We start from the raw sequence: 14,251 nt of genomic DNA on the forward strand, positions 1-14,251 counted from the left end.
CCTTGGTGAGGACCCCAGCTCCATTTCAGAAGACTGGAGTAGGAAGGTTCAAAGTCAGGCTGGGTGTCCTTGACGTGTCCTTGGTCAGTTCCATGCTTTCAGTGTTCCTGGCGACCCAAGCTGTGGCCACTTAGTGCCCTGCCATCCCAGCAGATGCCCCAGAGTTATGACAGAAGCTGGTGAGGAAAGACGGTTGACTGTTTGAGCCCCTTAACAAGGGAACCTGTGGCCTTGCTTCATGGCCACACCTTGAAAGACAGCTCAGAGGACTAGTATAGCCACTGTCATGGGGAAGCCAGGCACTGAGAAAGAGGCAGCCTCGGTGATCGCAGTCAGCTTGAATGCCGACTACGCTTCCTCTACTTGCCTTTCTACCCGACTTCCCCCATTCATTCATTTACTCATTCATCCACGTGGTTAATGGGTATTTCTGAGGAACTTCTTATAAACTTTAAGTCCTCCCACTTCGTCCTCACTGGGATGTGTTCACGATGTGTTCTCACTCATCTCTTCTTTTATTAGGCAGGCACTCTATCACCTGAGCTACACCTCATGTTCCTCATTTCTTTCCCATGTTGCTCAAAACCTTCACTTAGGGGTTGGACGGAGGTCACCTATGTCCTTACTTCTGGACTCACAGGATTTAAGAGATCTGCCCTGGAGGTTAGCTAGCGAGGCTCTCTAGGCTTTCTATTTCACTATGTTGGCAGGTAGGGATCCAGGACCTTCCAGGTTCAGGTGGTTAATATGCAGATGGAAGACCTAGGACCGGAGGCCAGGTGATCATGTACCCCACCTGCACCTTATCTCTGCCCTGCCTTAATTAAGTCAGTGATACGAACAGGAGGGGCAGTCTCTCAGGAAGGGATCATGTATTCTGTAGGCCCTGTCCCGGACTCACTTTCCCAGGGCCTCTGAGGCAACATCAAGTCCTTGCCTCTATAATGTGCCTTCTCTCGCTTTGGAGGAGACCTGCTTCTTGAGATTCATACAGGAAGCTGTCCACCATGACTCCACGTGTGTGATGGAGACCTTTACCCTGTGGTGTGCTCAGGAGTCAGATGCACTTGCTCGTTGAAATGTCTTCAGTGCCTGCAATACGCCAGACTCATGGGATTTAAGTCAAGTGACAGAAGTCAGATCCCCAGACAAGTGAATGGTTGGAAGTAGGGTGCATCGAGGGTGATGTCTCTACCGTCCTGGGAGTTCTGGCTTGGCTCAACACTGGCCAGGACTGGGGACTGTGGCCTATATGAGCTCCTGAGAGTCCCAGCCATCAAGGGCACAGCATGCTGTCCCATAGCTGCTTGCAGGGATGAAGTGGCCAGGGCATGAGGACATGCCCAGCTCAAGTTAATCCTCTGGTCTTAACCAGTTCAGGGGTGAGATTATTTGGCTATGACTGGCTGATCTTCAGCCTTAAGAGCTGCTTCAAATGCACGGGTTGAGTTGAAATTTAAACCCAGAAAAACATTCTTTCCTGTAAATATCAAACCCTCCCTACTTCCACCAGCTTTTTTCCTTCCTGAGATACCAGATTAGTAATTGCCTGTTCCAAACCCTGCCTCTCCTCTCTAGATAGGCTGGGACTTGTGATTATCACATTAGCTGTGTCTGTGTCACTCAGAAAGGAGACAGCACCAGCCAGGCTTCATTTCAGTGGGCTCCATGGGGAAGGAGATAAGGGTGCTTCTCCTCTAACCTCTTGCTGCAGGGGATGGGAGCACTTGCCCCATCACTGAATCTGAGAACTTGACGGGGAGAAGGTCTGGACCCTAGGGAAGAGGGTCTACATATTACTTCTAGCTGCAGCTTTTGGCTCTAAGACCCTTACTTCTTTGTCTAAGGACTCCGTTTTAGGGACATCAACTGTATTATTTCTGAAAAAGACCAAATCTAATGGATGTAACTAGCAACACAGGGACTACCAAGTATGGCTTTGTCCCTAAGATACAAAAGGAATTGCCAGGCAAATTCAGGTGAATGGTGTGTGTATGTGTGTGAATGTGTGAGGTAGGATGTCATGGATGCCGATTGAAATAAACCAGATGAAGCTTATCAGTCAATGTCTTCCTTGGTGTATCTTGGAAACCATTACAGCCTTGGCAAATTCAGAAGAGCTAGCTGCCACTGTAGCAGATTCAATGTAGGAGTCCTATATGTGCAGGTCCATGATGGCATATTTTTTTTTTGCCATTTTGGGGGCTTGAACTCAGAACCTGAGCACTGTCCTTGGGCTTTCTCAAGGCTAGAGCTCTACCACTTGAGCCACAGCACCACTTGCAGCTTTTTCTATGTATGTGGTACTGAGGAATCAAACCTGGGTCTTCATGCATGCTAGGCAAGCACTCTACCACTAAGCCAAACTCTCGGCCCCCTAACTACTTTTTACAACAGCCCCAGAGACTGATTCAGTACTGTTCTTATTCTGTATTACAAATAAGCAGGCTTGGAGTAGATAAGCAACTAGCTGAAAACCAAACAGTAAATGGCAGAAATGTACTTTCCTGGAGCAGGCTGTGAGCTCCCAGGCAGTAACCTACATCCACTACGTGAGTTTCTGCTGTATAAGGCTATACCTGATCTGATTTTTTTAAGTGCAAGTAGTAGTTGAATTTGGGGCCTTGCACACGTGCTTAGTTATTTTCTTACTCAGGGGTGGCACTCTATCATTCAAGCCACATCTCTACATCCAGTTTTTTAGTGGTTCACTGGAAATAAAAGCCCCTGGAATTTGTCTGCTCCTGTTGTCTTTCAGGTAGGATCTTCAGATCTCAGCCTCCTCACACTCTGCTTTCTGGTCCTGCCTCCACTTTTTTGGCTGAAAACCTCTGGAGAATTTTGCCTCTCTGGAGTTTCCTTTATGTCATCAATTGTTAATAAATCTCTAGTTGACTAGCCTTGAAGGCTAAATGAGCTAACACATCTAAATTGTCTTTGTACAAATCTATCGGTGACCAGAAGTCGACATGGCTATTGCCCTGGAAATGGCTACCTTGAAGGGAGTAAAAGCTGGCCTTGTTTTATGTCCTTAGACCATTCTCTGGGAGAAGGGAGGCTAGTCCATCCACTTCCTTTACTTCTCCCCTCACCCCCCCTCCCCCAAAAAATCAGAATCTCTCTTGAGAGAAGTCCTCGGAAATAATGCTGAGTCAAAAGGACTATGAACCAGGTGCTGGTGGCTCACCTGTAAGCCTAACCACTCAGGAGGTTGAGGTTTAAGGACCTAGTTCCAAAACCAACCCAGGCAGTATGTCTTGTGAGACATTTCGGGGGAGGGTTGGTGGTGGTAGAACTTGAACTCAGGGCCTGGAGGCTGTCTCTGAGCTCTTTTGCACAGAGTTAGTGCTCTTCACTTTGAGTTACAACATCACTTCTTGTTTTCTGGTGGCTAATTGGAGATGAGTCTCACGGACTTTCATGCCCAGGCTGGCTTTGAATCACAATCCTCAGATCACAGCCTCCTGAGTAGCCAGACTTACAGGCCTTAGACGGTGAGATACTTACACCAAAAAGCTGGAAGCAGTGCCAACACACACGCACACGCACACAGAAGGAGAGGCAACAGGGAACCAGGCCGCGCCGCACAAAGAATGACACGGGGTGCAGCCGCCGCGCCGTGGTTTCAAACTACCCGCAGGGCTCCAGTGCGCAGGCGCTTCCACCGCGGCCCCGCCCACAGCCTCCGGAGCCTGCCCGCCGGGCACGCCCCCACTGACGTCATCCACGGGCGCCGGAAAGCGCGCTCGCCGCGCGCCGCCGGCGCTGGGAAAAGGAGGTTGGCTTCCGAGCGGCCTGGGCTCGTGGAAGAAGGCCGCAGGTGGTCGCGGCGGCCGTTTGGACGAGCGGAGGGCGGCACGATGGGAGACGAGATGGACGCCATGATCCCTGAGCGGGAGATGAAGGTGAGAGACTGACCGGGGCCTCCCTCGCTCCCCCCCACCCGGGCGCTTCGCGGGAGCGCGGTGCGCGGAGCACCCTCGAGACCCCCAACCCCGGGCCGGGCGGCCGCGGACGCGCCCCTGACTTGCCGGAGCCACGTTGGGGTGGCGGGCGTCGTCGCGCCGTTAGCTGACCCCTGTGTGCCGGGCAGTGCCGTGGAAGTCATCGCCAGGAAGTTGGTGGGTCCCGAGCTCCCCTGGACAGGGCTGTCCACCCAGCCAGCGCGTGCGGGGCTCTCCTCGTCCCTGACAGGCTGCTGTGGGCGGTGCAGGCCTGCCCAAAGACCCTGCAAAAATGGGTTCGTGGGGCGAGGCGGCCCGGAAGTCACCCTCAAGTCCGGGACTGAAGCGAGGGCCGAGGTCCCGCGCCTGTGCTTGTTGTAGATGTCCATGCCTGGCTCTGTTGTACCGCGTGACCGTACGCTACGCAGAACGTGGTGGGGAGGAGAGGGCTTCATTGTTGCAAGTCCCTGGGGCTTGAACTCTGGGCCTGGCCACTGTCGCTGAGCTCTTCAGCTCAAGGCTACCACCCTACCCGCTTGGGCCACAGGCCCACTTTCACGCATAATTTAATGCGTTTCGTTGTTCTGTTTTCTTTTCTTTTTTGAACACTTTATTTTTTTTTTTTTATCAATCTAAGGGCTTGAACTCAGAGTCTGAGCAAGGTTTTCTCGAGGCTAGAGCTCTACCACTTGAGCCACAGCACCACTTCTGGCCTTTTCTATGTATGTGGTACCAAGGAATTGAATCTGGGTCTAGACCCATGCATGCTAGGCACTCACTTTACCACTAGGCAAAACTACGGGCCCTTTATTTTTCTATTTATTTTATTTTTTATTGTCTGGGTAATCTATAGAGGGGTTACAGTTACATTTGCCAGGTAGTAGGTGCGTTACTTCTCACATATTGATATCCTTTCTCATGTTTTTTCCCCATTTCCCTCTCTTTCCCCGTCCCCCTTGCCCCCAGTATTTTCTTTTCTTTAAGCTCAGGGCCTGAACATTGTCCTTAGGCTTTCTCTCAAGACTAGTGCTTTACCACTTGAGCCACAGCACCACTTCTGGCTTTTTTTTTTTTTTTTTTTTTTGTGGGTCATGGAGCTAGAACTCTGCCTGGGTGCCTGGCACCATCCCTGAGCTTTTCAGCTCAAGGCTACCACCCTACCCTTGAGCCAAGCCTCACTTCCCATTTTCTAGAGGTTAACTGGAGATAAGAATCTCAGGTTCTTTTGTGCAGCAGCTGGCTGGCTTTGAACCTTGATCCTCAGATCTCAGGCTCCTGAGTAGCTAGGATTACAGGCGTGAGCCACCATGCCTGGCCACTTCTGGCTTTTCTATGATAGGTATGTGATACTGAGGAACCAAATTCCAGTCTTCATGTGCTAGGCAAGCACTCCAACACTAGGCCAAACTCCTGGCCCCATCATTGTTCTGTTTTCATCGTTGTACATAATCATTTTCACCCATATCCAACCTCCGTCCTTATTAGCTAATCCCTCCAATCAGTACCCACCCACAAGTGAGTTTATTATTTTCATATGTACTTGCAATATATTTCAAAGTTATTCTACTTTTTTTTTTCTGTACCAGTTTTGGGGCTTGAATTCAGTCACTTGTGTGCTTGCTTAGTTTTTTTCTGCTGCTAAAGTATGGAACTCTACTACTTGGTGTACACCTCTACTTTTGTTGACTGATTGTAGGTATATATCTCATAAATTTGTCTGCCACGGCTGGTGTTGAACCAGGATCCTCAGATAGAATTATAGGCATGAGCCACTGATGCCTGGCTCACCCTCTTTTTTCTCTCCCTACATCTCCTCCTCTTCCTAAATATTAGCCCCTTAGTTCAATTCATAGAGAATGAGTGGTTTTAAACAACAGCTAAAAACGATTTTCAGCAAGACTTTAGGCACTCATGTGAGCAACGGATCACAAAATGCACATGGGGATGGTAATTGGTACCACGTTTCACAGTGCTTCTCTCTTCCTTTTTGAGTGCTTCTGCTTGAGGGAACCACCTAAATGGGATGTCCCATATCCCTTGGGAAGCACAAACTAAAGGTGACAGTTTCCCTTTGAGTTACTAACCATACTAGAAAGAAAAGCTCTTCTGAGCCTATTTATCCAAGTAACCAAGACCAGAAAGGATAGTTGGGATTATCATAATGAGAATCTCAAAAAAGGAAGTTGGAGGAAGTCAGCAGAATGCTAGGCAACATATAAAGCATCAGGTACAGAGTTTGAGTCCTGATCTTGTAACAACAAAAAGGAGAATCTCAAAAAGACAAAATTTTGACTCTGAGGAAATCATACTGATGTCTCATCTGGAAAGTTGTGTGAATTGCTCCTATCATAATCAGTTAGGAATGAGAATATTTCACTTGGGGGCTGGGAGTTTGGCCTAGTGTAGAGTGATTGCCTAGCATTCATGAAGACCCAGGTTTGATTTCTCCGTACCACATACACATTAAAAAGCTGGAAATGGTGCTGTGGCTCAAGTAGTTCTAGCCATGAAGAAAGACCAAGGACAGTGCTTAGGCCCTGAGTTCATACCCAGGACTAGCAAAAAAAAAATATATATATATATATATTTCACTTGGTCTATATTAAATATAGATTGTTAGGAGAGGTGGCTCAAGCTTGTAATCCTAGCTTCTTGGCAGGCAGAAACTGAGAAGATTGATTCCCTTCTCCCCCAATGAAAAAGGTGGGAGTAGTGGCATGCACCTGTCATCCCAGTATCTTGGGATATGAGAATAGGAGGATCACACATAGGTGATCTGAACAAGAAAAAGGTAAGACTTTACTTGAGGCCAGATGCAGTGGCTCATGCCTATAATGCTAGCTACTCAGGAGTCTGAGATCTGAGGATCGTGATTCAAAGCCAGCCCGGTTCAAAACCAGCAAGGGCACGAAAGTCCCTGAGACTCTTTTTTTTTTTTTTTTTAATTTTTTTTTAAAGTTTTTTTTTTTTAATGATGTACTCTTTTTTTTTTTTTTTTTTTGAGCCTCAGCACCACTTCCAGCTTTTTTCTATGTATGTGGTACCGAGGAATCGAACCCGGGTCTTCATGCATGCTAGGCAAGCACTTTAACCACTAGGCCAAACTCCCAGACCACTAGGCCAAACTCCCAGCCTGAGACTCTTATCTCCAATTAACCACTAGAAAACCGAAGTGGCACTGTGGCTGAAGGGATAGGGTGGTAGCCTTGAGCTGAAGAGCTCAGGAACAGCATCCAGGCTGAGTTCATGCCCCATGACCAGGAAAAAAAAAGAAGAAAGGTAAGCCTTTACTTGAAAAATAAAGAATGCACAAAGAGCTGGCATAACTCAAATGGTAGAGCTCGTGCCAGGCAAGTACAAGGCCCTGACTTCAAACTCAGGTACTGCTGCAAAGGAAAACAAATAGAGAGTTAAAGGAAATTATAATGTATATTAGAGACACTGTGTGAAACATACCATAAAGTGCCAGTGTACAAAGTAAAGCCCATTAAGAAAAAAAAAACTGTCTTTGGCTTTTACATTTTTATTTTAAATGGATTCATTTTCCCTCCCCGTTTTTTTCTATCCTATGTGTGAACTCAGTATTGTTCTTGCTAGGCAGGTTACACCTCCAGCTCTATTTACCTGTTCTTTAAATAGGACTTCCCTTTTTACCCAGGGCAGTCTGGACTCTGACCAAATAACTAGGACAGCAGGCATATGCCACCATGCCCAGGTATTGTTTGAAATGTTGTCTCATTGATCATGATTCTCCCAGTCTCTGCCTCCTGAATAGCTGGGATTACAGCTGTGTGACACCAAACCCAGCTGGCTTCACATTCATTCCACTAAAACTGTCATCTTAAGAAAGATTTGGGGGCCAGGAGTTTGGCCTAGTGGTAGAGTGCTTGCCTAACATGCACCAAGACCTGGGTTTGATTCCTCTGTACCACATACATAGAAAAAGCTGGAAATGGTGTTGTGGCTCAAATGGTAGAGCTCTATCCTTGAGAAAGCCCAAGGACAGTGCTCAGGCTCTGAGTTCAAAACCCAGGACTGGCCAAAAAAAAAAAAAAAAAAGGAAGATTTGGAGTTGAAGAAAAATAGTGCTCTATAGTACAGGTCAGTCAAGTGATGGGTAAACTTATGAAATCTTTTTACCAAGAGTCAGTACACACTCAAAATTGTTGAAAATGTGTAGATGAATTTGTAGAAGCCAGTGTGAGTAGGCATTGGGAGGCCAAGGAAGGCATTCACTTCGGTTAAGTCTGAAAGTTCCAAGGTACTAAGGAATTGGAAAGTGCAGGAAGTAATATGTCAGAGGGGAGTGGGCAGCATGTGGGAACGAGCATTCTGAACACAAATTCTTGGGCCATGCCGTACCTGGTTCTGGAGCCTGTAGTAAGGATTTTGGACTTGAGTTTTCAATACTGAGAAATTGGCCATATCCATTTCTTTTTTGGTTGGTTGTGGGGCTTGAACTCTATCTAGGCTTGGGCGCTGTCCCTGAGTTCTGTAGCTCAATGCTATTGCCCTACCCTTTGAGCCACAGCACCACTTCTGTTTTTCTAGTGGTGAATTGGGGATAAGAGTCTCATGGACTTTAGTGCCAGAGCTGGCTTTGAATCACGATCCTCAGATCTCAGCCTCCTGAGTAGCTAGGATTACAGGCATGAGCCACCACACCCAGCTAACCATATCCTTTTCTAAAATAGGATTTTATTAAACATTTGATGCAAGAAAGCCCTGTGATTGTGTAGCCCTATACCAGGTCATGAGGCAATGTGATACCATGGACCAGGACAAGACTATAAATAAGATGTGGCTATGTGGTGATGCTGATGAGAAATACAACTAGGAATTCAGAAAAGGAAAAGAAGCTGGATTCAGCCAGAAAGGCTTCCACAGATTTTTTCTTCAGTATTTCATTTAACCTATTAACAAACATTATGCCAGGTGTTGCCACAGCACTGGAGACAACAAAGATAATCAGTTGCCTGGGGTATAAACATGTCTTCCTTACACTGAAATTGAGTCCATGGAATACAACAACAAACATTAATTTTGTTTTTAATCTCCAAAATAGGATTTTCAATTTAGAGCATTGAGGAAGGTAAGAATCTTTGACACCCCTGAAGAGTTGCCCAAGGAGCGCTCGAATCTGCTTGCCATATCTAACAAGTACGGTCTGCTCTTTGCTGGAGGAGCCAGTGGGTTGCAAGTTTTTCCTACTAGAAATCTTCTTATTCAAAACAAGCCTGGAGATGACCCCAATAAAATAGGTAAGTTCCTTGATACCTGTTGTATAGCTGACATAGGGACATGGTGACATCAAATGGCTTTTCCCCCAAGGCATCTAGTGTTAAAATTGCTGAGGTCCTGAGGTAGACTCTGAGGTGATTAGGGCCTGGTAGGATGCCAGAAGTTTTTTTAGGTTGTCTCTGCTTCTCTGAGCTCAGAGGAAAGAATTAACCAATATTTTTGCTCTGTGGAGCTTGAGCTCTTTGGCTCTCTGTGAGAAACCTCTCTGTGGCTATTTACATTTTTAAGATGGCATGGCAGAACCTTCCAGGAAAATGGGAATGTGTAGTAGCAAGAATATTTTCAACAAAGGTAACAGTCACAGTTGCCCCTGTTGCATGAGGAAGAGTCCCTGAAAGTGCTTCACTATATATCTATAAGAGTAAAATTCAGCTGGGTACCAGTAGCTCATACCTGTAATCCTAGCTACTCAAGAGAACTGAGATCTGGGGATTGTAGTTCAAAGCCTGCCCAGGCGGGAAAGGTGGTCAGACTATCTCCAGTAAACTACCAAAAAGCCAGAAATGAAGCTATGGCTCAAGTGGTAGAGCAATAGCCTTGAACAAAAAGCAGCTCCAGGCCAGGAATTTGGCCTAGTGGTAGAGTGCTTGCCTAGCATGCACGAAGACCCAGGTTCAATTCCTCAGTACCACATGCATAGAAAAAAGCCAGAAATGGTGCTGAGGCTCAAGTGGTAGAGTTCTGACCTTGAGAAAGTCCAAGGACAGTGCTCAGGCCCTGAGCTCAAGCCCACAACTGGCAAAAAAAAAAAAAAAAAAAAAAAGCAGCTCCAGAACAGCACCCAGGCCCAGAATTCAAGCCGCAGGACCTCAAAAACAAAAATAAATAAACAAAAAGTGAGATTTATTTGCGTGCTTAGGCATCTAGGGGCCTATATTTATAAGAAGCAAAAGTTGTGACTGTAGGTTTTGTCTTTTTCTTTCCTCTTTCTTCCTTCCTTCCTTCCTTCCTTCCTTCCTTCCTTCCTTCCTTCCTTTCTTTGCTTTCACAAAAGTTGATAAAGTCCAAAGCTTGCTGGTTCCTATGAAATTCCCAGTTCATCACCTGGCCTTGAGCTGCGATAACCTCACATTGTCTGTGTGCATGATGTCCAGTGAATACGGCTCCATTATTGCGTTTTTTGATGTTCGTACATTCTCAAATGAGGTAAGCAACTGACAACCTGTACTGCCAGCATCAGAACCAGAGGAGATTTCTTCCTATGAGTTAAAATTTGAAGTTTCTCAAGTTGACCCTTGAAGTCATTCTGTAGATTAAAATAAGCATGAAAAAATGGTTTCTGGGAAGTGGTGCTGTGGTTCAGTGGTAGAATACTGACCTACTCAGTGCTCAAGAGACTCAAGGACAGCATCCATGCCCTGAGTTTAAGCCCGACAACAAAAAATAACAACAAAATGTTTCCTGTAGTCGAGTATGGTGGCTCACATGTAATCCTAGCTACTTAGGAGGCTGATATCTGAGGATCTCAGTTCAAAGCCAACCTGGGCACTGTAAAGCCAAGACATTCTTATTTCCAATTAATCACTAGAAAATGGGAAGTGGGGTTGTGGGAGTGATAGCCTTGAGCTGAAGAGTCAAGGACAGCATGCAGGCTCAAGTTCAAGCCCCATGACCCACCAAAAAAAAAAGAAGAAAAGGTTTTCTGTAGAATCATAGGCCTTTGAGATTGAAAGGTCTTCAGTAAACTATGTGGTTTACTGCCTGTCCTGAAGTGGTGTTATTTGTCCTTTACAAGGAAAATATGTTTAGGTAACCTACCAAAGGCCATAGAGTTAACAGACAAGGTGAGAGGCACTGTGTTTTGGTCTTTGATCTGCTGTTACTGTGCTTTTTATGGAGTTTAAGAATGGTACTAGACAATAATTTTGAGTGTGAATACTGATTGTGTGTTCTGTACTAAGTGTTCCTTCCCCATGCCAACCATAAGATCACTTAGTAGATAGTTATTTTCCCTTGCAAGTAACTATCTAGGAAGCAGAGCCAAGATGTTAGTGTTGTATGTACTGGCTATGGAGTATCCTACATGGATGCATCTCCCAGCCAGGAATTCTTCTGAGCAATTAATTGCCATGCTCCAGTATTGTTGAAATTTGTAGCAGATTGCTGTGACTTAAGAAAACTTGCAGATTCAGTTATTCACTTTTAATATTAAATGCCTATGTTTATTAATTTATTTTTTAATTTTTAAAATTATTTTGTTTTTGTGCATTTACTTTAAAGGCAAAACAGCAAAAACGCCCATTTGCCTACCACAAGCTCCTGAAGGATGCTGGAGGCATGGTGATTGATATGAAATGGAACCCCACAGTCCCTTCCATGGTGGCCGTTTGTCTGGCTGATGGCAGCATTGCTGTTCTGCAAGTCACCGATGCAGTGAAAGTATGCGCTGCTCTCCCTCCCTCAGCAGCAGTCACGTCAGGTGGGTAGTAAAGACGTTCACTCTATAACAAGCAGTGATGTTGTCTGTTTACAAATTAACTTCCGCTGGGCGCCAGTGACTCACGTCTATAATCCTAGCTACCCAGGATGCTGAAAGCTGGAGGTTGTGGTTCTAAGCCAGCCGTGGCAGGAAAGTGTATGAGAATCTTATCTCCAATTAACAGCCAGAAAACCGGAAGGGGCACTGTGGCTCAAGTGTTAGAGCCTTGAGCAGAAGAGCTCAGGGATAGTGCCTCAGCTCAGAGATCAAGCCCCATGACAAACCTTAGAAAAAAAGAAAGAAAGAAAGAAAAAGAAAAATTAATTTCTGGAAGTAAAAGGAATGGTTTGAGTGGGGAATTTTTTGCACAGAAGGGAGGAGGATTTCTTATTTCCATAGTTACTGTCTTTGAAGCCAAACTATGATATGAGTTAATTTGAATGTGCTTAAGTTATCTGGGAAAGAAAATACTTTATAGTGAAAGAGCTCATTTAGAATTAGTTGTTTCTGAATCTGAGGTGGAAGTCATTTTTACCTTCATGGGAAAAGCATTAGAAAAAAATTGAACCAAGATATTTCTAGACATTTGCAAACTCTCTCCATTGTTATTATGGCATCTAACGATCACAGAGGTTTGTGTGCTACACTCTACTCAAAAATCCTTTGTAGCTTCAGTGGCACAGTGACAAGTCATGATTCACTTTGCTGATTAAAATGTGTCTTCTCTGCTCCCTTGGCTCCTCAGCCTCTGCACTGACAGAGGGATGGGAAATGGTGACCATGAGACTGTCAAGTGGCTTAGTCTCACCACCTTGTTCCATTTTCTTTTATCTAAACAATGACCTTCCCTTCTTCCCCAGTGTGCTGGAGCCCAAAGGGAAAGCAGTTGGCAGTGGGAAAACAGAATGGAACTGTCGTCCAGTACCTTCCTGTAAGTCCATGCCTGGCTCAGAATGTCTTGTGGTGTTAGAGCGTCTTTGCTATTGTTTTCTTCCACCCTCCCACAAGTACTATGGTTTGAACTCAGAGCTAAATATACATCTTACCACTTGAGCTATGCCCCTGGCATTATTTTTTTCCCCCTATTGAAGAGTAGTTTGTGACTAGAGATGCAGCTCAGGTTAGAGTGCTTTCTAGAATGCATGAGGGCACTAGGTTTGATCCCTAGCACTCAAAAAAATTAAAAGTAATTTAGGGTGCTGGGAATGTGGCTCAGTGGTAGTGCTTGCCTAGCACATAAACAGAACCACATAAACAGGAAAGGCCAGAAGTAGTGCTGTGGCTCAAGTGATAGAGTCCCTGAGCACAGAGAGGCTCAGAGACACAGCCCAGGCACCGAGTTTAAGCCTCAGGCCTGGCCAAAAAAATGAAAAAGGTAATTTATGCTGGGCACTAGTTGCTCATGCTTGTAATCTTAGTGACTCGTGAGGCTGAGATCTGAGGATCATGGTTCCAAGCCAGCCCGGCAAAGAAAATTTGTGAGATTCTAATCTTTAACCACTAAAAAAAAAACTAGAAGTGGAACTGTGGCTACTTCATTCTCTTTGTTATCTATTTATTTTTGACAGTCCTGGGGTTTGAACTCTCAGGGCCTGCGTGTAGTCCTTGGACTTTCTCAAGACTAGTGCTCTCCCACTTGAGCCACAGCACCACTTCTGGCTTTTTCTATGTATGTGGTACCAAGGAATCTAACCCGGGTCTTTGTGCATGGGCAAGCACTATGCCACTAGGCCAAACTCCTGGCCTCTACTTCATTCTGTGCAATAGTTCATGATGTAAATTCTCCACAATCCATCTGATTATTGATGATCTTCTGTAGTACCATTAATTTTGCTGCTATGGATCCTGTTGTACTGAAGATCCATTATCTTCTCTGCAGTGTCTCTGAAAGTATGCTCTAGAATAGGACCTTTGGAACAGATAGTTTTCTTGTTTTGTTTTGTTTTGTTGGGACTGGGTCTGTTTGGCTTGAACTTACTATGTAATAATCCAGGCTAACCTGAAATGTGTGATCCTTCTTCTTTAACCTCAGTGATGGATTACAGGCCTGTGTATCACACATGCTATATTCTGTTTCAGATGACAGTTTCATTGGTTTAGGGATAAGAGTCCCATGGACTTTCATGCCTGGGCTGGCTTTGAATCATGATCTTCAGATCTCAGCCTCCTGAGTAGCTAGGATTACAGGTATGAGCCACCACACCTGGCTTATGTTTATTATTTTTTTTATTTCAGACTTTACAAGAAAAAAAAGTCATTCCTTGTCCTCCATTTTATGAATCAGATCACCCTGTCAGAGGTATGTACCACTGCTTTCTTTATTGGTTGGTCTGTCATGCTTTGCTGTGTATAGTAAAAACCATTCAAATCATGTGATGCACCCTGTACATATGGTGAGCCCTGGTGCCAGCCTACTGAATGATGCCACTGCATGATGCTACTGTACATCAGCTGGCTAAGTCCTAGTGAACTCTGCACACACCTGTGTCCCCTATAAATGACTTGAAATCCATCCTGACTTTATGAGATCTCTTTTATATCTTGTCCTCATTATAATCCAGCAAGAAAGAGCTATAGCTTTGAATAA

General features: G+C 45.3%; 1 protein-coding gene across 5 annotated transcripts in view; it reads left to right on the top strand.

Annotated features, from left to right (window-relative positions):
- The first annotated feature begins 3,762 nt into the window (after positions 1-3,762).
- The window catches only part of Nup214 (nucleoporin 214), an 80,698-nt gene continuing 70,209 nt past the window's right edge, over positions 3,763-14,251 (top strand). For all 5 annotated transcript variants that reach the window (XM_090330827.1, XM_090330829.1, XM_090330830.1 and 2 more), the window contains exons 1-6: positions 3,763-3,905; positions 9,010-9,205; positions 10,240-10,391; positions 11,466-11,664; positions 12,525-12,595; positions 13,900-13,963. In XM_090330827.1, the coding sequence (XP_090186953.1) occupies positions 3,861-3,905; positions 9,010-9,205; positions 10,240-10,391; positions 11,466-11,664; positions 12,525-12,595; positions 13,900-13,963 (727 nt within the window). In that variant the 5' untranslated portion in view covers positions 3,763-3,860. The remainder of the gene's footprint in view (positions 3,906-9,009; positions 9,206-10,239; positions 10,392-11,465; positions 11,665-12,524; positions 12,596-13,899; positions 13,964-14,251) is intronic.

The sequence above is a fragment of the Megascapheus bottae genome, chromosome 3 (assembly GCF_031878675.1).
Source record: "Megascapheus bottae isolate mThoBot1 chromosome 3, mThoBot2.hap1, whole genome shotgun sequence".
In the NCBI taxonomy this organism is placed as follows: Eukaryota; Metazoa; Chordata; class Mammalia; order Rodentia; family Geomyidae; genus Megascapheus; species Megascapheus bottae.